Genomic DNA, 24,545 nt, shown 5'->3' with positions numbered 1-24,545 from the left:
GCAGTAAACCCAACTATTGCAGTAACATAACTGAGAAAAACCTCTGTAAGGGTTTTTAGGTGCTAAAACAAGAATGTGAGTCTTCCCAGGTGTCTTTTAAATTCAGTGGAACAAAAAGATTCTTGCAGAGGGCAGTATCCATCATGCAGGTTTCCTGCTCCAGCAGGAGGATTTTTCCATTGAGGGTGCCCAGCTGACTCATTTAGTGAGAAAGGCAGAAGTCTTAGGGCTGGTCTGTGTTTGTGCTATTAGAGAAGAAACAGGTGAGAGAAGTCTTCTCTGGTTCTTTTTGTTGGCTTTTTATACAGAAGTGTCTGCCATATGAATTACTGTTGTGCTCCAGTTGGTATGCTATATATCCAGGTATAAGTCTATGTATATTTATGTGTAGGCATTTCAGTGTGATCACAAGTATCAACAGTGTTAATAAGCTTCAGCTTCAAAAGGTAAAGAATGACAGCTGAGCTGCTAGCGATATCCAAGAGGAATCTGTGATAGCATTTCTCAGTAGTCATTGCTAGTGGTGACACCTGGACCATTGCTGGAGTAGCACTGGGGAAGGTGGCTTCAGTCCTGTTGGCTTGGGCATAATTGTTTCTGCGACATCTGGTGGTGCAGAAGAACTGAAGTAAGCAAAGATGAAAACCACAAAAATCTTTAACTGTGTTCTAAAATGGTTAATAATAGTCAGAAGACACTTCTACTATTAATGCAATGTTTCAAAATGGTGTTTGTGGGACCTTTGTCACACCAAATGCTGTAATGGAAAAATAAGGCTGAAAGCTGAAGTGATGGGGGTTGGGGGGAGGCACCCAAAAGCCTACTGGATTAAAATGAAATAGGCTATGTGTTGGACAAGAGCAAAATATTCAGACATCCTAGGTGTTCATTTTATGCATTAATCTGCAAGGTTATTTTTCTGAATCCTTAATTAGCCAGGTCTAGGTGATGTTGCAAGTTGCTTAGTAGGGAATTTTTTGTACCTTTTTTAAAGTTGGTGTTCAATAAGTAAGAATAAGATTAACAGGAATAGCAAGGAAACCTTGTAATGGGGTTGTGCATGCTCTTTATGCTGGTTTTCAGTGCTTGGTGATTTGGGCTGTTGTTTAGCTGTATTTCTATACACAAATTTAACAGACAGTGATGTCCTTTTCCTCTCAGTTTCCTACTAAATAGTGTTCAAGTCCACAGCACATATAAAAGTGTATCCATGTATTTTCTCTTAGGTCATCAGGCAAAGATAGAAGAGTAGTAAATACCCACATGACAGTAGTTTTCAGTTGGTTAGATAGATCCATTCTCCATGTGAATCCTGTGTAAACTACAAAAGATGCAAAATCTACTAATTTGTCTCTAGCTCTCTTTTCAGAAAAGGGTATGTTCATCATCATGATTAATTTTACTGCTACAGATAAATGCCAGAACATGAAATACAGACTGGCATAATGTTGCTGTTTGCTGGTAGCAGAGACATGTATGCTCTCAATGCCAGGAGTACAGACACACAAATAAAACTTGAACTAACATTTATTTTGATGTATATGTAAGGAACTGTTAATGGATCCTTTTGCTGTTTCAGACATAAAACCAAAATGTGCAATAAACCAGGGAATAATATTTGAAATTAACTAAATTCCATATGAACCAAGGCTTTCCTGTTTCTGCTATCTTTACCACACAGTTATCTCTCCCTCTTGGCTGTCTGTTGGATTCAGGCCTCCCAAATCTTTTCTTACGGCTGGGACACAGTAACTGCCATTGAATTTAATTCAGCCACAAAAGGACAGGGAAAATTAAGTGAAATTCTCAAACCAGAGAAGGCAATACCAAACTCCTACTTCTGCAAGACAAGGATTTCCCTAAGATACCTGTAGGTATCCTCCAAAGCAGCTCTGTATATTCTCTAAGTAAAGAGCTTTATGAAAGTAAAGAAGAAATGGGCCAGGTGGAAAAGAATTGTGTGTTGAGAGTGGTGTTGTTTGGTGCTGTGTTTATAACCAGAAACAGTGCATTTGGTGGTGAAACATTGTTGAGGAGTGTGTGCCTAAGGTTAGAAGACGGGGTTTGACTGCATAAGAGCTCCAGGCACATATCAAAACCCCGGTGATACTTACACATACAACAGTGTCATATGTCATCTGTACATATATTTATGTATGCATAAATATACACACGCTTACACAGATGTTATCACATATATGTTAGTACATTATATCCAGCATCACAAAACAAATTGTTCATGCTTTTTCCATTTTAACAGTTGTACTTGAATGAAGAGGAAAGATCTAACAGTACACTAATAGAATAATGTTCTGCTTGTTGCTGAAAGGGAAATACTGAGAAAGCAGATAATTGTTTTATAATTGTGCTCCTTCAGAAAGGAAGAATCAGTAATTACTGAAGTGCAAAGGGAAGACAAATCAATTGAGAGGAAAACTAAAAAGTTTGAAAGGAAGATGTTGGAGATACCTGACTGTGATTTAAAGACGATTTAGTCTGTGATTACAAAAACTTTTCCATTTAAAAAAAATAATTATAAACTTGATCAGTTGTTTTGTTTTCACTTTCAGAGCTAACATTCACTTCATTGTTGCCATGATGCAATGAACTTGGTTCTTGAAAAAAAGAGCATAATTAATTATTTTAGATTTTTATTTTAGATTATTTAGATTTTTAAAATATAAATAATATTTATCACTGTTTCTCCTCATGTAAAGACACTGAGCATCCTTACTTCATAATCTTAGGGGAGTAAAGGGAATGAGCATTGCATGTGGAAAACTGTATGTGGGAAATATATGTGACCTCCTTGTGCTGGGTGCACAAGAAAGGGTGTAGCAACCCCAGAGGCATCCTCTGTCTGCTGTGCAGACGCTCTTTGTCCAGACAGCTGGTAGGGAGCCAGGGACGAGCTGTGGTGTCTGTGTCTGCTGCTTCTCAACAATAAGCCATCCTGCAGTTAGTATTGTAAAGACGCATAAGTGCACAGAGTAAGTGGTCTTGTGCAGAAAGCACAGTCTGAATATGTAACACGAGGCATGTTGAAACAGTAAGACAACCGCTTTATTTATTTTTAATGTGTTTATTCCAGAAATAGAAGTCAGATGGTTGCCGGTCAAACTGTAAAGGATTTCGCAGAATGATCGTGCTTGTGGGTTGTGTTTGTTTTTTTTTCTCTTCTTCTATTTAATGATGAAAATCATGGCATTTTAATGTCTGGAAAACATGTGGGTGACCCAGGAATTACTATTATTTGTTCTGGGTATCAGACAGGGAAGAAAAAACTATATTTGGCAGGTTGATTTATAAAAAATGGCAGTTGTTTATTGCTGCTTCTGGGGCTGGGAATATTAGAGCACGTTCGAGGCAGATGGACTAGCCAAGTCACAGGGTCATTTGGGCAGGTGATAAATTGTCCAGAGTAATTTCAAAATTGTACTTCAGGGAATACTGCCTCGTAGAGAATTGAGTAAGTGCTGCTCCACATTCAGCAGTCTTTTAGAAAACTGCCCGCAGCCTGTTTTCATTGCTTACAGCCTGACTGCAGGGCAAGGACTGGGGCAGGCAAATAGTTTTCACAGCTCTGTAAAACCATGGCTTCTCCTTCCTTCTCTCCTGCCCTTTTTCCTTCCTTGAGTGATGCCACACACACACACACACCCCCCACAGGCACACAACAGCTGGAACACATGCAGCTGGAAAAGTATTCAAGGATAAAACAGTATCTGGCTTGCAGGATGGGTTTTCTTGGGAGCTCCTTGTATTTTACGTTCATATTTTCACCACCTCATTAGAAATAAGAGGGCCCATCACCTTTCCCACAGAAATTTTTCAAGACACCTCAGCTCTGTGTAAAGGGCTCAGTTTACCTGCCCCAATCATGACACGCGGGCAAAGCTGTCAAATGGAAAAAATGACAAAACCCTAATGTCCTGGCACTATTACCATAGTAGACGATGTCATAAGAGGTTAGTGGGGAAGGGCCAGCCTGCAGTCCCAATGGTGGTGGTCCAGTGCTCCTCCCAGCACTCACCACCTTTGTTGTTCAGGAACGTGCTTCAGCATGGATCTTGCTGACCATGTATGAGACACTGTCACTCAGTGCTCCTGGTGGTGCTACCTGAACAGTGTGCAGTCTTACTGAGCCCATTTCACACATACTGAGTTGTTTTTTGCATATACTGGTTACAATTGACCTCCTCTCTCCTGCCACCTCTGCGTTTTTTATCGTTCTCTTCCTGAGTTATTAGCTCTACCATGTGCAGACCAGGCCTTCTGAGACACCTGCAGCACCTAGTGCTTGGCTGCTGCTGCCAAAGCATATTGTAAAATTAATCTCAAGTTTTGTGGGTCACCTAAATCACAGTAATATTGGCTTGGATTTGGAAATATTGTCTCAGTGCGGTAGTTGAAATGCTAGTCTTTTGATGGCCACCATTGGATACAAACACTCTGAGAAAGGATGGATAGAGTTACTTGCTCTAAATTGGAGAACCTTTTCTGGATGTTTTTTGGATGTAATGTTCATCTTCTCTGTGGGAGAGTATGAAAAAAAGAAGGAAACCAAAAGAAAATACTGCACAGGCACACGGTATAGACAAATTAGAACATTTGGAATGGATGGACTGAAAATGTACTGCAGGGATGCTCTGGGGAGCAAGAATAAGAGAAAGCACAGAAACCAGAGGGAAATTCTGGTCTACTTACTGAAAGTAAATCCTTGTCCTCCAGATGTTTGGTAACAGAAAAGCTTGCCTTTAAAAATGCAAGTGTGTCAAAATCTCAACACCAATTTGGTATTGCTTATAATCCACAAAGAGAAAGTATGGATACTCTTTTTGTTAAAAAATTTACATGGTACTGCTTTAGCAATCTTTCTTTTGTTTTAAATGTGACCTATATATAGAAAGCAGAAGAGGAGAATGTCAGGAGGTTAGTGCTGTACCAAATAAGGGCTATATGGAAACAGACTGATGGAGAAGGAAAGCAGTAGACGGCAGCAAGTATTCCTATTAGAGAAATGCATTCAAACAGCAACAAGAAAAATCTCCATCTTTTGATAGCAATGTAAAGGGAATGAAAGATAAAACTAAAAATCCCCAAAGAAATGTCCAGAAGTTTTCCTTCTGTTCAAGGAAGAATTAAAAAAAGCAGGGCTACATGGAATAATTCAAAGAAAAGCATGTTTGCTTCAAATTCTTAGTCTCAATTTTTGCTTCAATGTGTGTCCTTTTCATTGGAGGCCAATCATTTATTTGGCTGTCATATATAAGTTACGTTGCTCATTAGCCAGTTTGATTCCAGCTGGTCTCTGGTGTCAGCAGTCAGAGAAAACAGAAAGAGGATACTGGAAAGAGGCGGTGTGGGGGCTAGCACACACTAAACCCACTCAGAAGCCAACAGGTGAATGCGGTCTGTTCCCAAGGGAATGTGAAATGAGAGATGTTTTTGCTTTGAACTGTTGACAAACTTGAGCATTGCTCAGTGTTGTGTGCAGTATTGCAGCACAGCACTGAACCATAGTCTGTGGTGTCAAGGAGAAGGTGGAGACAGCACCAGTCTGCGCTGAGTACCGGGCTGTGAGAGCGCCTTAATTGCCAGTGTACTTGTAACAGGTAGGGTCTGGAGATGGGAGTGGGACAGTAAAAGGCTCTTCAAAAGAGAAAAAATTCTGCCACTTTTGGTTTTATAAATCACAAGATTTAAGAAGGCAACCAAAATTACTGAGCCTTCAGCAATGCGGTGTAAGAATAGGATATTGCCCCAAAAAGCTCACTGCTGGTTGCTAAACCTGTAGGGCCCTTTGCAGGACACAGGTTGGATTAGGTTTGTGGAGCAACATGCAGTTGATTTTTTTGGCATACATTTGCATCCATAGGAGGAGGCTGCAGACAATCCCACAGACAAACCCCTGGCAGTAAATCAGTGCAAGATTTCACGGAAGGAGTTCACAGAAGATTGTTCCAGTTACTAAGTTCAGGGTGGACTGAAATACTGCTCTGAAGGAGAACCAGCAATAGGACGTAGCTGGCAGAAATGTTGACATGCTAAATCAAAATACATGAGAGGACAGAGGTTTTCTGGGGACAAATAAGGAGATATATTGTCTACCACAATGTGAATAGCTAATTGAGAGCATACACAGAAACAGAAGTAATTGTGCTGAAGGTGTTTATTTGTATAGCGTTCAACAACAGATCACTCAAGACTCATCTCATAAAATCTAAATGCAATGATAAAATGTTCACATCAAACCTCCAAAGGCAGACCATAGGTGATCACCTGGCATCACTGCAATGTCGGCAAGGGCTGCAATAGGGAAACAGAGCCAGCCTTTGCAAAGTGCAACCTAGTGAGTATTTTGTACTTGGAAAATGGGGCAAAATATTCTGCAGCAAAGTTTAAACGATTTATAGCCAAAGGACAATTTGAAAACAAGGCATGTTGAGCATATCCACCAGAAAACAATAGAAAGCCACTGCTAAGACAGCCAAGGAAGTAAAGGGAGATAACACATATCTGTGTCTGGAAAGGCTGAGTCCTCGCATTACGCCCTCAACAGGAATAAATCTGACGTGGTGACTGCTGAGCTAGGGGCAGCCTTCCCAGGGAGACAGCGTGCTGTGACAGCAGAGGCACTGGGCAAGGCTGGCGTGGGGCAGCTTGCCCTGCAAATGGGCTGGGAGAAGAGCACGCAGGGGCACTGCTGTGCTCAGCCGTTAAGCAGCGCAAAAAGCGGCGACAAAATGAACGTGCAGGAGGGTGCAAGGCGAGGGAAAGGGAGTCATGTTGGGATGGCCAGGGTCTTGGTGCATATCTTGCAGTTCTCCTACTGGAGTCCTAGAAACAGTGCAAGAATGATAGAAAAGAAAGTCAAGAAATAGGGGGTGGGGGTATAGGAACCTTAATTTAGAGTAAAAAGAAATTACATGGTATTGTTATTTTTCAGTGGAGCTTTCCGACTAGACTTATCACTTCTTTGTATAGTTCATATTTGTTGTTGATTAGTTTTAGTAAATAATAATTTAGTAAATAATAATGTATGACATTTTTGTGTACGTTTCAAATTCATAGGCTGACATGTGTCATTTATAAAGTAAACAGTCTTGTTGCATTATTCATATGGTGAACTACAGCTAGACATTGTGTTTATCGAGGTACTAAAAAAAAAAAATTAAAAAATTACTAAATGTAAACTCTTCCTGGAGAGACTATGTAATAGTAAGTACCATGAGAGGTAGAATGGTTTTACATATTAGGCTTGCTGTGTACTAACAGTTTTCTTTTTCAAAATACCTTTGATATTTTGTGTATTTTATTTTGGGATATTTTTTTAGGATTCACATTGCTTGCTCTGCTGCCCCTTTCAGCACTGTGGGAGTGATTTAATGTAGTGAATAAAATGCTAAAACAGAATTAACTATGTTAAAAAAAATAATTAATTAGATAATTTATTTAAAAAAAAAATGTCAAAAAATCAGTCCAGGCACAATATCCCCTTATCAGCACGTCATCGTTATAGCACTAAAACACAAAATCTAAGTTAATCATGCATTTATTCCGGAAAAATTTTACTCATCAGAAACAAGTGTTATTTTAAATAATATTTTGGAAATAGGCAAAAATCAAAGAACCCAAATAGGACTGTAAAAGAATGCTTCTTCCTGTAGTTCCTCTTTTCTGATACAACTTGTATGTCTTTTCTGTAGGTTTTTTGTTTACAATCTCTCACTTTTTCATAGGCTATCCTTATGAGAGCTTTTGAGTATTCAGAACTGTGTGCATGCATGCACTCGCTTTTCATAATAATGATAGCCATGTATTTACCAAATGTTGAACTTGGTTGCAAAAATAGAATAATTCAGCATATGAAATGTCTGCTCAAGACAGTTTTTTGTACTAAACCAAGTAAACACAATATTTTATAAAAGAGAGTGCTATATGCAAATTTCCGTAATAATTTCTTTAAACTGGTAATATTTTTCAGACTACATGAAGTTTTTATCAGGCAACTGAATTTTTAATTTCTGCTCGCAATTTTGAGGCAAATTATTAAGACTATGATTCTGGTGTGTTCTTCCTACCTGGACAGGTATCAGTTCTTTTTTGGTATTTAACTTTTAAAACCCCAAAAAAGGTCCCCTATGTAATTTTGAGTGACAGTAAGATTTTTAACTGTAAGCTTTGTTTGCACTTCTCAGAAAAAAGGTTTTCTATAATGCAGTTCAATTAGCCTTGTAATTTTTAAAATAATATGTCCATATTGTGAAGCATTCACTTAGGCCTCAAATGATTGATAAGCAATTAGCACAATAATTTATTTACATATATACTTCTAGAAATTATTTGATTTTTATGTGTGTGTGTGATTATGATATATGAGTGATTTGATCATATTTGCTATCCAAGATTTTCAAAGGAATAAGTGGATTTTGTGTATTTTGGGCTTTAGAGGTTCCAGCTGATAAAGACTTCTGACTTTCGCATAGTACTATGCACTAATCAGCCACCTTGACTTCTATTGATAGTCTTTTTTTTTTTTTTTTTTTTTTTTTGATAAGGATTGGCCTATGAACTCTTTTTTGATTACTATAGAAAGCAAATTTAGATTCTAATATACTATGGAATTTTACGTATTTTATTCACCACTTATTTAATCTTAACTGAAATATATAAGCATTAAAGTGTAACAATTGCCTCAAAACCCAGCATTTTGGGGCTTTTTAAAATGAAGTTATTACTTGCTATTAAAAGAAAGCCTTGTGAATCAATGTGGTCTCAGGACCACATTGATTCACATCTCCCAGTCCACAGGAAATTTAACATAGCAACTTTAATTTTAAATTCCTTGCCCATTATTTCCGTGTTTGGAAGAATATCCTCAACAGCTTCAGTAAGACACCAACTTAAACTCCTCAGGTGAAATATTCCGCATTATTCAGTGCTTTGCTATTAGATCATTATGTCACTGTATTACAATTAGGACTTATTATTATATATAATTCAAAATTATATTTTGAAATTCAAAATTATAATTATTTTGAAGCTCAGATATGTGGCAGCGTGACTTTGGGGGTAGGCATCCTGTAAAAAGAACTGGTAATTTAATAATGTTAATGAACCATCCCCTTAAATCTCAAATTGTTTGGTTGGTTTTTTTTGTTTGTTTGTTTGGGGGGGGGGGGGGGGGGGGCGGGGTTAGGATGATGTAAAAGAAAACTTTATTTTCCTTTTATTCACACACTTTCATTGACTTCCCAAGCCTGGTTCTGGCTGAGACAAGGGAAGCTCCTTGAAGTACTTGCAGCGTGTCATGACATACAGATTTAGTGAAAAGAAAAAACATAGAGAGAATTGTTTTATAGAAACAATAGTTTCAGATACAATTTTATTAAACAGGCAAACTTTGAAGTTTCTGTGTACATCTAATCTTCTGGTGCTTTTCCTACTATCAGAAAGTATCTGATTTCATTTCATATTCAGAGTTCGGAAGTTAAAACACAACTACCTTTTAAAAAAATAAACAACAACGAATGAAGCTTAGGAAAATACTGAGGTTGAAAGAGGTTGGTTACCTGTGTCCCATTTTTACAATGTTGTTTATAAAAATATGTTGTTCTGGGAAATGCCGTGACTTTCTATGTATTTATAAATACTGCCTGCAGTGTATTCACTTTGTGTTTATCCATTTTTATTCAATCTTACTGTTGGATTTGGGAGTATGGGAATCTGAATTGTGTCCTGCTGGTTTTGATGGCAGGTGCAGGCAGGGCACTGCCCTGTTCCTCTCTTTAAAATGTGTGGCTTAGAGGAAAAGACCTAGCCTGCTGGGGGTAGACTGTAATTATCTCCAGAGTTGTGCTTTAAAAATGGAAATCAAAAGGGTTCACAGGGTTTGTGAGAACTGAGTGATCAATAATGTCGTAAACCAATTTTATTAGTCATGGCACTTTTTCTGAAAACTTTGGTAATTCCTAAGGTTCTCCCTAAATTGTCTCAGCATTTTTGGCACAATTTATAGTAGATTGCTTTATAAACACATATATGGTATTTATCGTTTTATTTCACATTCATTAAGGATGAAAACTGCTTGTGTAAGTAATTACAACTGGGGAACATAGGCTTCAGAAGCTGATACTGATTCCTAAAGCTGCTATTAGGTACCTGACAGAAACATATAGAATGACAGAACCATAGAATCATCTAGATTGAAAAAGGCCTTTGAGATCATCAAATCCAGCTGTTAACTTCATGCCCTTATATTTTATATGTTGTAGTCAGTGGTATTTTTTTAGGATTCACATTGCTTGCCCTGCTGCCCCTTTCAGCACTGTGGGAATCCCTGCCTTGGCCTTTCTGTGGGCAGATGAGTGATGATGAATAACTTGGGTTTTTTTCTCTTGTTGCTGCCAAAGTACATCAGCACATGAATATGAGAAACTCTTGCTCAGCTAGTAAAAAAAATAATAAAATCATAAATAATATTTCAGGCCATTTAGGTACTAACTGTATCTCCAAGCTGCTTCCTTTGTAGGATATAAAAAAATTATAAATTATAATAAATCAAATGCTCTCTCTAGCTCAGCTCCATTCACAGAGGTCTCCAGCTTGAGTTCAGTGATGCTATCACTTGAGATACTTGGCCCGTCAAGAAGCTTGAGCTGAAGGTCAGGTGATGTTGTTGCTTGAAATAATGCTGAAAAGGGAACAGAGCTATACTTCCAGATGACAAAACTCAGGCTCTGTGCTTATGTGTGTAGTTCAAGTATTTTTTGCCATATGATCACTCTCAGTTTAGTACTATGACTTGAGAAGAGCTTCGACTAAATTTTGTCCCAGAGGCAGGCTGTTAGTATTGCATGTTTGTGTCTTTCTGATAGCTATGAACTGGGTTTTCTTTGTTTATTTTTACTTTGCTTCAGTTAATGGACATAAATTCTTTGTCTAATAAGGTACTTTCTGTCATGAATATAAGTGATGAATGAGAGAGAACTCCACCTCTGTAAAAACACAGCAAAAATTAGCACTGTATCTTTTATTTCAGGATCCTGAGTTTTGTCATTCCTGGCCTGTTTTCTTCGTTGTAGAACTAAAGTGACTGTTCCTCTCTATTTGGATGTCAAGACAGGTCACACACATATCATAACAGGATAATAAACCCACACGTTTTAGCAGTGAAGTCATGCCCTCTATCTGAGAGGTAATATATTAGTATGGCATTGGCCAATTCACAGTAGAAAAATATATATTGCAGAATTTGTATTTATAAATAGATTTTGCTTCCTGGTTATATGTGACCTTTCCAAGACTTGCCTAAGTCTTTCTTCAGCAAAGCAGTTTTATTAATGCTTTCAGGTTTAACCTGGATATGGCACACTGTCACATTTATATGTTGTTGTGCTGTACTTTTTGCTCCCTGTACAGAAACTGGCTTCCATTTGTACATGCCTTGAATTGGAATAAATGGAACTTCCGTTATAAAATCCAATGTCAGATTGGCTCCATCTAGAAAATAACAATTTTTAAAGGTCACATAAAATAGGCTTTTTTCCAGATATGTTTGATTAAAAATAGTTTGTTCTGTTTATTAAATCACTGGTGTTTTCCCTTCAGGGTGAACTAAAGCAGAAGCAGATCGTAGTGTTTGTCATCAGCTTAAGGTCACAAATAAATATAGATTAAATAGTGTTGTGTATATTTTCTACTACTGAATTATCAATGATGAATTATATGTCATAAAATTAGGCACACACACATCAGGAGTCACTGAGTATGAAATGTTACTCTGAGGGCATGGCCAGGCATTTCAATCAGTGCATGTTTACATCTACTTACACAAATGTATTTCCAGTGTGCAATGTAGCAACCTGCAACTCCCAAAGAAACTGGCTTTGATAGGAGTTGGATCAGACCCGTAGTATGCCAAGTGGTATTTACAAAGAACGTCTTTTGAAATCAGTTGGTGGAATATGAAATGGCTAAATAAAAAGTGATGATTGCCTTTCATTGTTTAAAGCGGATTGAGAGATGGATACTTAAAAAGAGGTGTTGTACTCTCACTTGTATCCTTTTATTTCCTGGTGAGCTTTGTTACAACCAGTAGCTTAAAAGTGATCATTTAGCTCAGGTAGGAAAATTTGGATCCTGTGGTTTATAATCTCAGTCTAGTTGGTGCTCTGAGGGATAAACCTAATAATACTGGACTAACCCAGAGATCAAACCAAAAACCCCTTGTCATTTTTCTAACTCTTATTTTGCCCTGCAGTCTGTCCTGAGGTTCCAGCATTGCCCTTGGTACATACAGCTTTCAGCATTCTTTCCAGAGCCTCCATGCATGTGTGCAGCTCTTTCTGTCTCTCTGCTGTGGCTATTTAATATTCCAGGCTCCACACAGCTCACTTAATATGAGTGTCATTTCCTATTGCTCAAGGCATGGTGTAAATCCTAATTTGAAGATTAAACCCAAGCTAGCCTTTAGTATTTCTGAGGGGTGGAAGAGGTGTCTGGATGAACTCGGTATTGTGAGATTTGAATAAATTTTCTAGGAAGTCCTAAGACTTACTTTGTCTTTCTTTCTTTTTAATTTCTTTTTGTTTTTGTTTTGTTTTGTTTTGTTTTTTTTAATCAGAATTTGGATAATTTAAATGCATCAATTTTGATAATAAACTGAACCTAAAGATCAAACTGAACTAAAAACCACACTAAAAATATTACTTGCCAATTATCAGAAGGCAGAAGAGGTAACCTGTGCATTCCATGACAGCAGTTCAACATATTTTGTGTTCCTTTAGTTAAACTAAATGTGTACCATTAACTTAATATGACAGCCCTTCAATACTTTTAAGCAAGTGGGTTGATAAGACTCAGTTTTTCTGTCTCAGGCTCAGAAATCAGAGTGAGGAGGACCAATTCAAAGTATATGCTCCACTGTAAATGTGAGGAAGGAATAGTCTGCTTCCTGTTTCACATGTGGGAATAAAAAGTCATCAATAAAGTGTGAATAAAAACTGAAATAAAACATGTGAACTCTGGATTTCTTGAACAATTTCTTACTCCTCTGTGACCAATGTTTTGCCAAAATATTAGAACTGTTAATCTGTGGTTATGTTTCAGCCACTGTCAGAGGCATTGCCAACTCTTGGCAAACGTTTAAGGTTTCCAGGGTATTGAGAAAAAATACGAAAATAATATGGGAAGAGATGAGCTCTCAGAAGTTCATAAATTAAATTTATTATTAATCATGTTTTTGTAGTTTAGGGAAACTATGAAAAATTACAGTATTATAGCAACCCCACCCCACCAAACATGATAATAATAAAAAGTATCATGCATAATTGGAATGAAACTAAGTAGTAAGCAAAAAGGAGAGCTATCTATTAAATCTTTCCTATTATGTGAAATAAAAATATGGAAAGAACTAGTTCTCAAGAGAACTTGAACTTTTTCTGAGTTGCAGTAATCTCATGTCACTCCAGTATTTTTTTGAAATGTGTTGTCGAAAATTTGCGCCTAGTGCTGGTTAAACTGAATATTTAGGTATGAAATTGGAAGTCTATATAATATAAAGTGGCCAGATTTTCGGAAGTGTTTTATAGCTGCAATTCCTGCTTATTTGAATGGCATTTGTGAGTGGTGAGTGTTCAATGATAATCAGGCTATTTATATTTAACTACCTGAGTAATGGCGTTCAGGAGCCTAACTTTAGTTGCATGTGTTTGAGTTTTTTTTTGTTATGAATATTATCTTGATAGGACATCTATTCAAACAGAGAGATTTAACCACACATCTGTACTGCAAAATCAAGGTAAATCAATTTGTGGTCTTCCTAGATTTGTTTCTATCCCACTAGAGGACCAGCTGATGAGCCAGCCACCATCTGCTAAAATGAGTAGCAATAGCTTTCTGTCCTCTGGTTCCTCCTTAACAAACTACACTTCAAACATCTCCCAGGAGTTTTAATAAGGTTTATTTCATTAATACAGGAACTGTGCTTTGTGATTACAAAAAGAAAATGTTATAAAAATAGGACTTCTCTCACTACTCTTATTTCAATGAATCACAGTCAGTTTCTGAATAAGAAGATGAAATATTAAACATGCAATATATGACTTAAATCCACAAAATAGTGTGGCTATTATTTTTTTAAAAAACAACACACCCCCATCCAAATGAAATTATGTCAATACAGTACCATGACTCAATATTACTGTTCACTTACAATGCATGCTTTGGGTATTTAAATATTTTTTATTTCAACCAAGCACACATTTCCATAAGACGTTACTTTTAGGAAAAAGTAACTCAGTTTTTCTCTGCTGGAGAGAGAATATGCAGAGATGTTTTAAAGGTTTTTTAAACATTTGCTTAAGATTTTTCTTACGAAGTTATTTTATTTAATACAGAGTGATCACATTTATTAGAACAGGCTACACAAATAGACTATATAAACAAAAGATGAGCAATAAAAATATATTATAGTTGAAATGGTGACAGAACATTACCATGTTAAGCAATCCAGATAATATCCAGAGTATGTTCATGCATTTAATAATACTGACCCTGAATGCTAAGCTTCACAGGAGCTATTTCTAGAGTGAAAAGTTTCAGAAATGATGGAAGGTTCCAGTGTTGTATACAGACTGTTGCAGTAATTTCCTTTGCTGGATTTGGTTTCACATAAAATTTTTAGTATGTTATTGTTCTTGCAGCAAATGAGCGTTTCTCCAGAGGTACACTACTAATGAAAAGGCTTTGAATAAAAACATACATTACACAGTAATGCCACTGTGGCAAGATAGAATAGTTCTTGCAGAGCCCAAACCCAGTGGCAGACCTCTTCGGTTCAGCAAGGCCCTTTAGTCTGAACTCATTGCTCCAGATATTTGGTTTGAATTTTAGTCTCCCTTTCTAATATCTCTTTCTGTGTCCTGGTTCTACTGGCTCATTTGGGAAGGCTTACTGAGCTGTTGCAGTCTTATGGGGTAGGCAGGGAGTGATACATCCGTAAAAGCCAGGCAGAGCTTGGAAATCCTGAAGTAAATACCTCGGCAAATCTATTCACCTGCTTTTTCTTTTTCTTTCCCTCCCTCCCCTCTTTTTTTTTCCCCCCCAGTGCACATTACCCTATTGTACAACTTTAAAATGTTAAATTAAAATGTACCAGCACAAAAAAAAATAAATCTTGGAAACTCTATATCAAGATACAAGCTTTGCAGACTATCTCTGCAGTGTGAACTGATGCCCAAAAGTGGGCTCCATGCAAGTGAAAAAGCTGTAGATCATCATTTTTATGCAGCTGCGATCACAGGATAGATGCACAGTCTGTTGTGGTGCCTAAGCCTGTAATTACAGAGGCAAGATAAAGATTCAGGAGCCTTGGGTATGTGCAAGTGCTGCTTTTTGAACTCTGGCGGGTTTTAGAGAACCAGATCTTCCCCTGTTTATCACATACACCTAGGTGCATGATTTCAGAAACATTCCCTGTAGAAATGAAGATGTTTGTGCTCGGTTTGGCTCTGATGTTTGTGACCCATTTTTTAAAAAACACACAGGATCCAATACATGAATTATTCTTCAAATCTGGTCTTACGGTAAAGCCTAACGGGAAGCTGGAGGCAGTATGAAAACAGTGTGGGTGGGAACTTTGATTTTTGTCCAGCCATAGTGTAGAGGTGTGATAACTTGCTTTTCTGGAGCAATAGAAGATTCCTGGGGAAGTTGTGATCTCTGTGTAAAATATGTGTTGTTTCTGTCTGACATGCTGCACTTTTTCAAACAAATATTCTGGGGCAAATCCTGCTTTCTCTGACAGAACTTCTGTAACTTTTCATGTGATCAGGAATATATCTGCACTTTGCAGTTGTGGTATAATAACCATGTAGAAAAGGTGTAATCTGAATAAGTGATAGTGTTCCAAAAGAGTAGTTGTCCTTACTACTTTTTCCAGTTCTTAAAAATAAAATTATTTCAGTTCAGACATCTACTGTCTCAGTTCATATCATGCTGCTAAAACTGTAGCTATTGAAATAGCTGAGTGTAAATACATTTCTTAACAAGACAAATGTGTAATGGTAACACTTTTCTGTTTGTTTCCATTTACAGTATCTCCTAAATATCAATGTCATGTTTTCAATTTTGACAGGAGCTATATGGTATTTGTATAAGACATGACATTTTGAATAATGTTACAAACATCTGTTTCCAATGTCTTCTCAAACTGGGATTTGGAATATATTCTCTTAAAATGCCCTAGACTGAAAAAAATTTTTGAACATGAAGTTAATGTCTAAGGTATGTTAACACTGTGCAGGCTTTGCATTTTGGAACTCAAAACATACACCATCATTTTCAAACAAGGATGAACTCCCACTAACAGAAAATGATGTTGAAAGGTACTATAACATGCTCTCTATATTTGCACTTGCACTCATTTACAGTATGGGTACTTAATCTTTGCTTTTAGTTTAGGTGTATACACATTAGGATACAAACATTGTCTCTGTCATACGTGAATTCTTATATTTACAAATGCAAAATGTGATGTGCCAATATGCCTGTATACCTCTAGCAATCTGATGGTTTCAGCACTAAAGCCTCTGATTTCTATGTCTGTCTGTAAAATTAAATATTTTCTACTTAAAATTCCATGAAATACCAACTGGACATTCTTAATTTTCTAAATGGAACTCCTGCTGAGTGATAATTATGCATATTAGAACATAACATATTTGTCTTGAGTTCACGGAGTTGAGTAGTAGCTAAAGAATATGCCTGTATTAGTAGTTTGGAAGTTCTTTAAAGCCACTATAGGAGAAAAATGCTAACTACAGTGTTTTACCCCAGACTATTTGGAAGCTGACTGCTGCTGTCCATGCTACAAATTAGCCCATGACAAACCTGAAAATGTCTGTGCTGTTTCTAAGCATATCTGTATAATTTGCTATAAGACACTTTTCAGATACAGTTTTGGGCCACTCACTTTAAGAGGGACACAGAGGGGCTGCAGCGTGTCCAGAGATGGGCAGTGGGGCTGGTGAAGGGTCTGGAGCACAGGTCTTATGAGGAGTGGCTGAGGGAATGGGGGTTGTTTGGCCTGGAGAGGAGGAGGCTCAGGGGGATCGTACTGCTCTCTACAACTGCCTGACAAGAATTTGGGGGCAGGGCTCTTCTTCCACATAACAAGCAGCAGGACAAGAGGAAATGGCCTCAAGTTGTGCCAGGGGAGATTTAGATTAGATATTAGGAAAAATTTATTCACTGAAAGGGTTGTCATACATTAGAAGAGGCTGCCCAGGGAGGTGGTGGAATCAGCATCCCTGGAGGTGTTTAAAAAATGCATTGATGCAGTGCATAGGGACATGGGTTTAAGTATTGGACTTGGTGCTCCTGGCTTAACAGTTGGACTCGATGATCTCAAAGGTCATTTCCAACCTAAATGATTCCATGATTCTATGATTTTTCGTCTAACAAAAGGGGAATATATTGAAATCCAAATGATTGTATTAATTTGATATAACCTTAACTACTACATGTGTAGTAGCCACAGGATTCTCAGTATTTTAAGAAAACTGGTAATGATTAAGAGTGATGAATTACATTTTTGTCATTTTGCTTGGTGAACTGGTACGTGCAAATTGGATAGTGTAGCAGTCCAGAAATATGTAAATCTACTTATATTGCTTCTTCACGCAGATTTTTGTGCTTTTAAGGAGGTAAGAAATGCAAAGGTAAATCTTTTTTGAACAGGTCATTGAATTTGCATCTCCTACAGCTTTCTGAGTGTTTAGACACTAAGTTCACAGACAAGTAAAGTTATCACTACCTTTATAAGCTTTTTTAATTTCTGAGAATTTCTTCAACTGAAAGGAGTTTTAGGCTTTAAGAAAACTTTTCATTTGGTGAATTTTTATCCAAAATGAACTTTTTTTCAGTAGCTTATGTAGCACTGATATGCAGCAAAGTGTCAGGTGTTTCAGCACAGCCCAAATTAATGTGCCCAAATTAATGGTCCTTGCTGAGAAATCTCAGCTTTTTTAGAAGTTCAGGATGATACTTCTTCCCCTTTAAACTGCCGAATGAGAATTAAATTATTTGCATCATGTACATCACCTGTAATTTGTTCCCACAGATTTTCCACATGACGTACGATCTGGCCAGTGCTGTGGTGAGAATCTTTAATCTGATTGGAATGATGCTGCTGCTGTGCCACTGGGATGGCTGTCTGCAGTTTTTAGTACCATTACTCCAGGATTTCCCACCAGATTGCTGGGTGTCCCTAAACGGTATGGTTGTAAGTATTGTTCATTTTTCATTGTGCTTTCTAAACATTATTTTTCTAAACAGTTAGCTTCAGATTTAAGAGTAAAAATACATGCAAATTAATACACTGCCCTGCAATTTATTCAAGGTTATTTTTATGTTTTGTTGGCCGGCTTGCTAATGACTTAGTTTGTTTTGTAGCCTCATCACTGATACAGTGATATTGACTCATTGGCAGTAAACGAGCCAGAAAATACTTTCAGTTTTAAGGTAACTCTGTCATTGGGCATCTGAAAACATGTGTCTCTCCAGTTTTTGCAATTTTAGAATCCATAAAACAGCACCTTTACTGCAGATTGGCATCTTGCTAAGTCCCACATATTTCTATTGTAGAAACATAACTATTTATTCCTTTAAGAACAAGATAATACACATTACTGTGGAAGCTCATTGACTGAGGTTGTCAGTCATACAGACAAGTATTTGCAGTCATCAAGCAACAACTTTAATGACAAGCAGCATGTTTGCTGACATCTCATTGTGCAGCTTTCCTAAAAAAAATAGTGACATCTCTTCAAAAATGTGATTGCTACAATAAAAAGTAGGTCACCAGGATGCTGACTGGCACATCTTTGCATTCTGCTGCATTCTGGGTTCTGCTTTGTAACATCTTCCATTTACGTTTACAAAGGGTATTTTGCTACCGCCATGTTAAAGATCTGAATGAAAACCATGCTAACAAGTGAAAGGAAACCTTGGATTACACTTAATTGAAGTATTTCACTTTTAAAGAGCACTGAACTAGGAAATTCTCTCTTTCATAAGAAGAGCTACATCTAATCTAGAAGGCTGTGAACATGCTCAGGGAGACCCTTCTTTTCTTTCTGCCTGCCCACAGTGAGGTTTTCTTATGGAAACAGTACTTTATCCTTAATGGCCACATAGGCTTGGAAAGATCCTTTCCAAAAGTTACACCATTTTTTTTTTCTAGCAACTGAATCTGTTACTGTTTAATCAAGATTGTAGGGAGATATCAAAACTGAGCAAGATTATGTTCACAGCATCGGCAGATAGGCAGTATTTTAGTCCTATGGCAAGAGAAAGGTTTGTGGACTGCCAGCTTGGAATCAGGAGGATATCTCAGGCTACTGCTGGGGGAAACAGCTAGATCATTTTCTGCCCCCATCCTGATGTTACAAGACATTTCCTGATTGCTTTCCAGGCTCTGGAATTGAATTCTAATTCTTTAGCACTGAATACAGACAGAGAAGCTGTCATTGGATATCAGTTCTCTGAAATGATGGAAGGAATAGAAGCATGATGGTGATGATGGTTATATACTTTGCTGGTGTATTCAAAGTCTAACCAACAGCTGACTTTGGAATCTGTGGGGGCTTCATGTTCATGATATTGCAAGAGCTTTGGGAAGAGGGGTGCCTTACTCCCCTGGTATACTGTACCATGCAACAATTTAATCTACTCTGAATTTTAAAACATTTGTTACTGAAATGGCTGTACCTAATACTAGGATTTGGACTCAAATGCTGTTGAGACAGAAGGTCAGATAAGAATCTTATTTCTTCTGCCCTTGAGTTCTTTGTCTGTGAACTGATAGTGATGGCCATAGCCAAAGGCCAATATTGTCAGGAAGAGAAGATCTTGCCCTAGCCCTAGCTCATGCACCTCTCCGTCAAAGTATTCCCTTCTACTCAGATTTTAGTTAGTGACTTTAGTAAATTAGTAGGTAAAGATAAGTCCTTGCACCTCCATACATTTGGAGTTTTGTTCAGATTTGAGTCAAATAATTCTGAAATACATCTGCCCAAAGGCAAAATTGTCCCTCCTGAATTTCAGTCAGTCCTGAATTTTTGAGTAAGGGGTGTGTGTGTGTGTGCGTGTTGTATGAGCATTTCCCGTGTTGCGGATGGTGGCTCTAATGTACAAACCTCAAAATGACATTGTTACAAGGACTAACCTCAGGCTAATACACCAATTTTTCTCTGAAGCAGAATTTTAACACTTATTCATTGTGATCATTTGCTTGAAGACTTACTTAAGCCAATGTATGCTCAACGACAAAAAGTTAGTTTTCCAATATGCAAGGCAATTGCAAGCCAAAGCGTTTGCAGATAACCTGATGCTAAAGGAATTAGGATGCCATGAGGATGACATGCTGTCTCCTCAACTGACAGCCCAGCGTACCCTTCCAGCCCATAGTTCCCTTCTGCCTTGTACATTAGTTGCATCAGGTTGCAGACTACAAGAACATCTAAAAGCTTTCTAGTGAAAGCTGTTTCTTCTGTACAAGCCGATATGTGAAAGTAATCAAATTCCACAGGCATGATCATAATTTTAGATTATAAATACAGTTAAGAAAAGTAACAGGTTAAATTTAATGTCACAAAGGAATAGGATAATGAAACCAAGCTGCATTTTTGCTTACTGTCTCTCTAAACAATGCAACTGAATGCAATTAAAGCAAAACAAATTGGTTGGATCTTCGTCTTTGAAAGGATGATTAAAATGTCATGGTGCATCATGAAGTAGACTATGAAATGAAATAGAAAGCCTTCTCTGTGGAAAGGAGTAAGAACAGCACTGGTTAATACTGCACCAACCTACAGCCTAAGTAGTTCAACAGAAGTGTTCAGATGACATTTGGAGCCTATCTTCAATAATAATACTAATAATGATGATGAACCCATATTGTGTCTGTAATCTCAGACCGGCCTTCTTGACCGGTTCTGAACATTGGCCTTCATATTCCCATGAAATGAAAACCAGAGATGGCATCTTCCTTTAAGTTTTCTAAATGTGATCACACTTGCCCACTTTGTATCTTTACTGCCATTTGATTGCACCAACTTTATTAATGCTGAGTTTCTGTTGACAGGCAAGATCTTGTCCTTTTCCAGATTATTGAGGCACTTCTCTTTAAAAATAAGAAAACCAGTAAATACAATATAAAAGTAAGCAGCAGTTTTTTCCCTGCTCACTTTTAGTCATGTTCCAACCAATCCATTACAAAGTTCAGTCAATTACTTCTGCAAGGGTATATGGCTCTCTGATGCCATTCCTAGGGTGGTTCTTTTTAACACTAGGATTCTGAGTTTCATTCCTCAAAAAAGTCTTTTATGAACAAGTTTCACAGACTTTCCTAATGAGTCTGCCTAATTGCTCCTTGGCTCAGAAAGGCTGTTACCCACAGCTCCTTGATGATTTATCCTCAGCTTTCTGATCTATATTGCTTCAGACTGTGCTTCCATAATGACTCATAGACCAAACATCTTTATCATACCTCAGTGTTTGAGCCAATAGTTCTTATAAAAATTAGGAGCAAAACTTGCAGCTGAAACCAGGGGAGGCACAAGAACAGAAAAGCACAGTGCTCCTCTCCTACAGTCAGTCTGTGCAAACTGAGATTCTGCATTTTGCATTTGCTTTCACGTGCAGTGAATTACAAAAACACAGCATGTAAGTCCCAGCTGATGAACAGTTATAGCCAGGTCTTATATGGGACAGAGTTTTGAGTCAAGTAATGATGAGAGATGACATTTTTGCCACTGATGCCATATGGCCATCTAAGCACGACTACCTGCAATGAAATACCCTTTGCAGTAGATGATTAGTTTTTGTCGTATTGGAAGTTTGCTCTGGCTTTTTGTATCACCTATGGCAAAGACTCAAAGGCATGTTAGTCCTTGAAGTAACAGTATCTGAGGATCTCCAACCTATATTTCCCTGTCTATATTTGCAATAATTGATGTATGTTTAAGAAAACATATAGTCCTTTAAGGAGCATATATGCTTGGTATTTCCAGATTATTCTCATATAATGTTCCATTAGTGGGATCAAAATGTAGCAGAGGAGTACAGAATTTAACTAGAAGGGTGAGCGTTTTAGAAGTCAAAAGGGAATTTAAAGCTTTTGGAGAGGGCTTGCTTTGCTGGTATTTCTCATGGCAGTCAACCGACATTTGCTCAACAAGAGCCCTTCAGGTGCTCTGGTTTCTTTGTTTTGGCTTTTCCTTACTGCCCTTGTGGATGGATTGTTTGCAGTTCTTGGGGGATTTTATGGTTTGGATTTGGTGAAGTGGAATTTTGCATTATATTAACTCCCTGTCGTGTTGTATCATTTCCTCAGTGGCAAAGGAAATCAGATGTTAGACTTCAGATCTTCATGTCTGGCAGCATCAGCATTGCTAGGAAAAGAATTTGGGAAGTTCTGCTGTAGAGCCTGAAAGTTCTCTCCTTGTAAAACAAATGACTTCAATGAATACCTGATATTTAGAAATTCAGAAATGCAGAAGATGGGAGGATTTTTAATGGTCTAAGAACTATGCTAACATATGTATAATATGCACAAAACCTATTTAGTAATATCACACAGAACTTTAATTCTCAACATTTCTTAGTAACGAACACCATTTTCAATTACACAATCACTTTTTTTTTTAAATAAGATCTCTGCTTTACTTAAAGGAGCTCAAAGAATACATTTTAGTCATTTGATGTATCATTCAGCATTGGATTTTCTGGTTTTTGATAATGCATCTGCTTAGCACCTTCTTCCCTAGAGCCGGCCATTAGGGATCATTTGCATTTAATCATTATGTGATAATCATCATTTAGAGCTTCACAAGTGTTTTTGAGTACCTTTTTATTATATGGCAAGATACTGTAGAGCCACATTTAAAGCATTAGATTCCTCTGACTTCATTTGCAGTGCTGAGCAATAAATGCTTATGGAAATCAAATCTCAGAGTCTTAAATTGGGTGCTTAGAAAATATGGAACATATGGGAATCATCTGATTACTAGAGACACTGAGGATCTCATGAGGTATTCTACTACTGTAATGTATTTTATACTCATGTATTTATATTTATGTATGTCTATGTAGTTATAGAATGCTTCTATGAACAGATAAAAGATTGAAATGAGCTGTCAGAGATGGACTATGACCAAAATCAGGGGAATTGCCCAACTAAGATGTGCTGTATTTACAACACGATTTGAAAATATGATCATACTAATAACAACAATATGTAACTAACATCCTTAGGACTAAGGTACCCATATTTTGGGAATCTACAGCAAATAATAATATCCATTCTAGTGTGCAGGTGTTCTGAATTCAGTTATTGCTCTGTATTGCACAATTCACTGACCTGGTCACTGAGTCTGTCCATTTCTCCCTCCATCAAGATGATGAAGGAATGACCTGTTTCACTGGGTTGGGGTCAAGTGTTAAGCCTAAAAGTATATTAGTTCAGGCGAATACATTAGTTCATGTGATTTGACACTGTAGGAAACTGTAGAGGAAATTTTTGTAGATGTGCAGTGCTAAATGACAAGGTAGCTTAATGCAGACTGAGGGCATGTGTTAACTGCAATACCGAAGTTTTATGCCAAGCTAGCAAGGAGCAGAGAAATGGGGTAGCTGAGGACACTGTTGATTTAACTCAGCTTGTCATGGTCAATGAAAAAGAAAACAAGTCAAGTTCTCATTTCTACAATTGCTGAGGCTTTAGGAAGACCCCATAGATTTTGGATCACGCTTTTTTCTGTTCTCTGACAGGTTAGCAGGTCATCTGCTTTTGCAAGGATAAAAAAGGAAGTTATAATAACTTTGCCTTCCTACTTTCTTGTCTTTGATATAGTATTTTATATAATTTTGCTGATGTCTCCTGTACTTTTGAAATGTGTATTTCACAGTAGATTTCTAGTGTTCCTAAGTAAAAACAGTTATTAGATTTCCTGTGCCTCATATTTTTTGAAAATGCCATTATTTATATTTTTTTCCGTGTATTGATTTCTGCCAACAGGAAACTGATTCTAAATACTAAGGAAGTTCCTCTGATCAAGCCCAGCATCTATACAGTGTGCTTTAAAAGTTATGTCCATCATGGCTGCTTGCTCTTGTCCTAGAAAGTGTATCCATTTGTTCCATACTATTTTCTTACTGTTTTTTTATGTTTTCTGGTTAAGATTGTATTTGTCTTTTTCAAGCCATGAAACACTGGTGCAAAGTAGTGGTTTTTGTCTTCTTTTTAAAAATCTGACATACAGCATAAACAGTTTTAGATCCTGTGAAAGGCAGACCTCACTGGTTACCTAACCTAGAATTATGACAAATGCATTCTTCTTCATGACTTACCACCATTGATGTGTTCCTGGGTTATGATTTTGAGCTCATTGTGCTAATACCATGAACTAATTGAGTATTAGAACCTTCAAAGCTGAAAAATAAAGGTGCAAAATCATTTACAGGGAGGTTTAAAACTT

The 24,545-nt window shown here is 37.4% G+C and overlaps 1 protein-coding gene across 1 annotated transcript in view; it reads left to right on the top strand.

Annotated features, from left to right (window-relative positions):
• Positions 1-24,545, top strand: part of HCN1 (hyperpolarization activated cyclic nucleotide gated potassium channel 1) — a 201,974-nt gene that overhangs the window by 88,789 nt on the left and 88,640 nt on the right. The window contains exon 3 of the mRNA XM_080370955.1: positions 18,128-18,289. Within this exon, the coding sequence (XP_080227081.1) occupies positions 18,128-18,289 (162 nt within the window). The remainder of the gene's footprint in view (positions 1-18,127; positions 18,290-24,545) is intronic.

Source organism: Falco punctatus (genome assembly GCF_963210335.1).
Source record: "Falco punctatus genome assembly, chromosome: Z".
Taxonomy (NCBI): domain Eukaryota; kingdom Metazoa; phylum Chordata; class Aves; order Falconiformes; family Falconidae; genus Falco; species Falco punctatus.
Note: the sequence above shows the minus strand (reverse complement) of the source record. Positions and strands in the feature narration are given on the sequence as shown.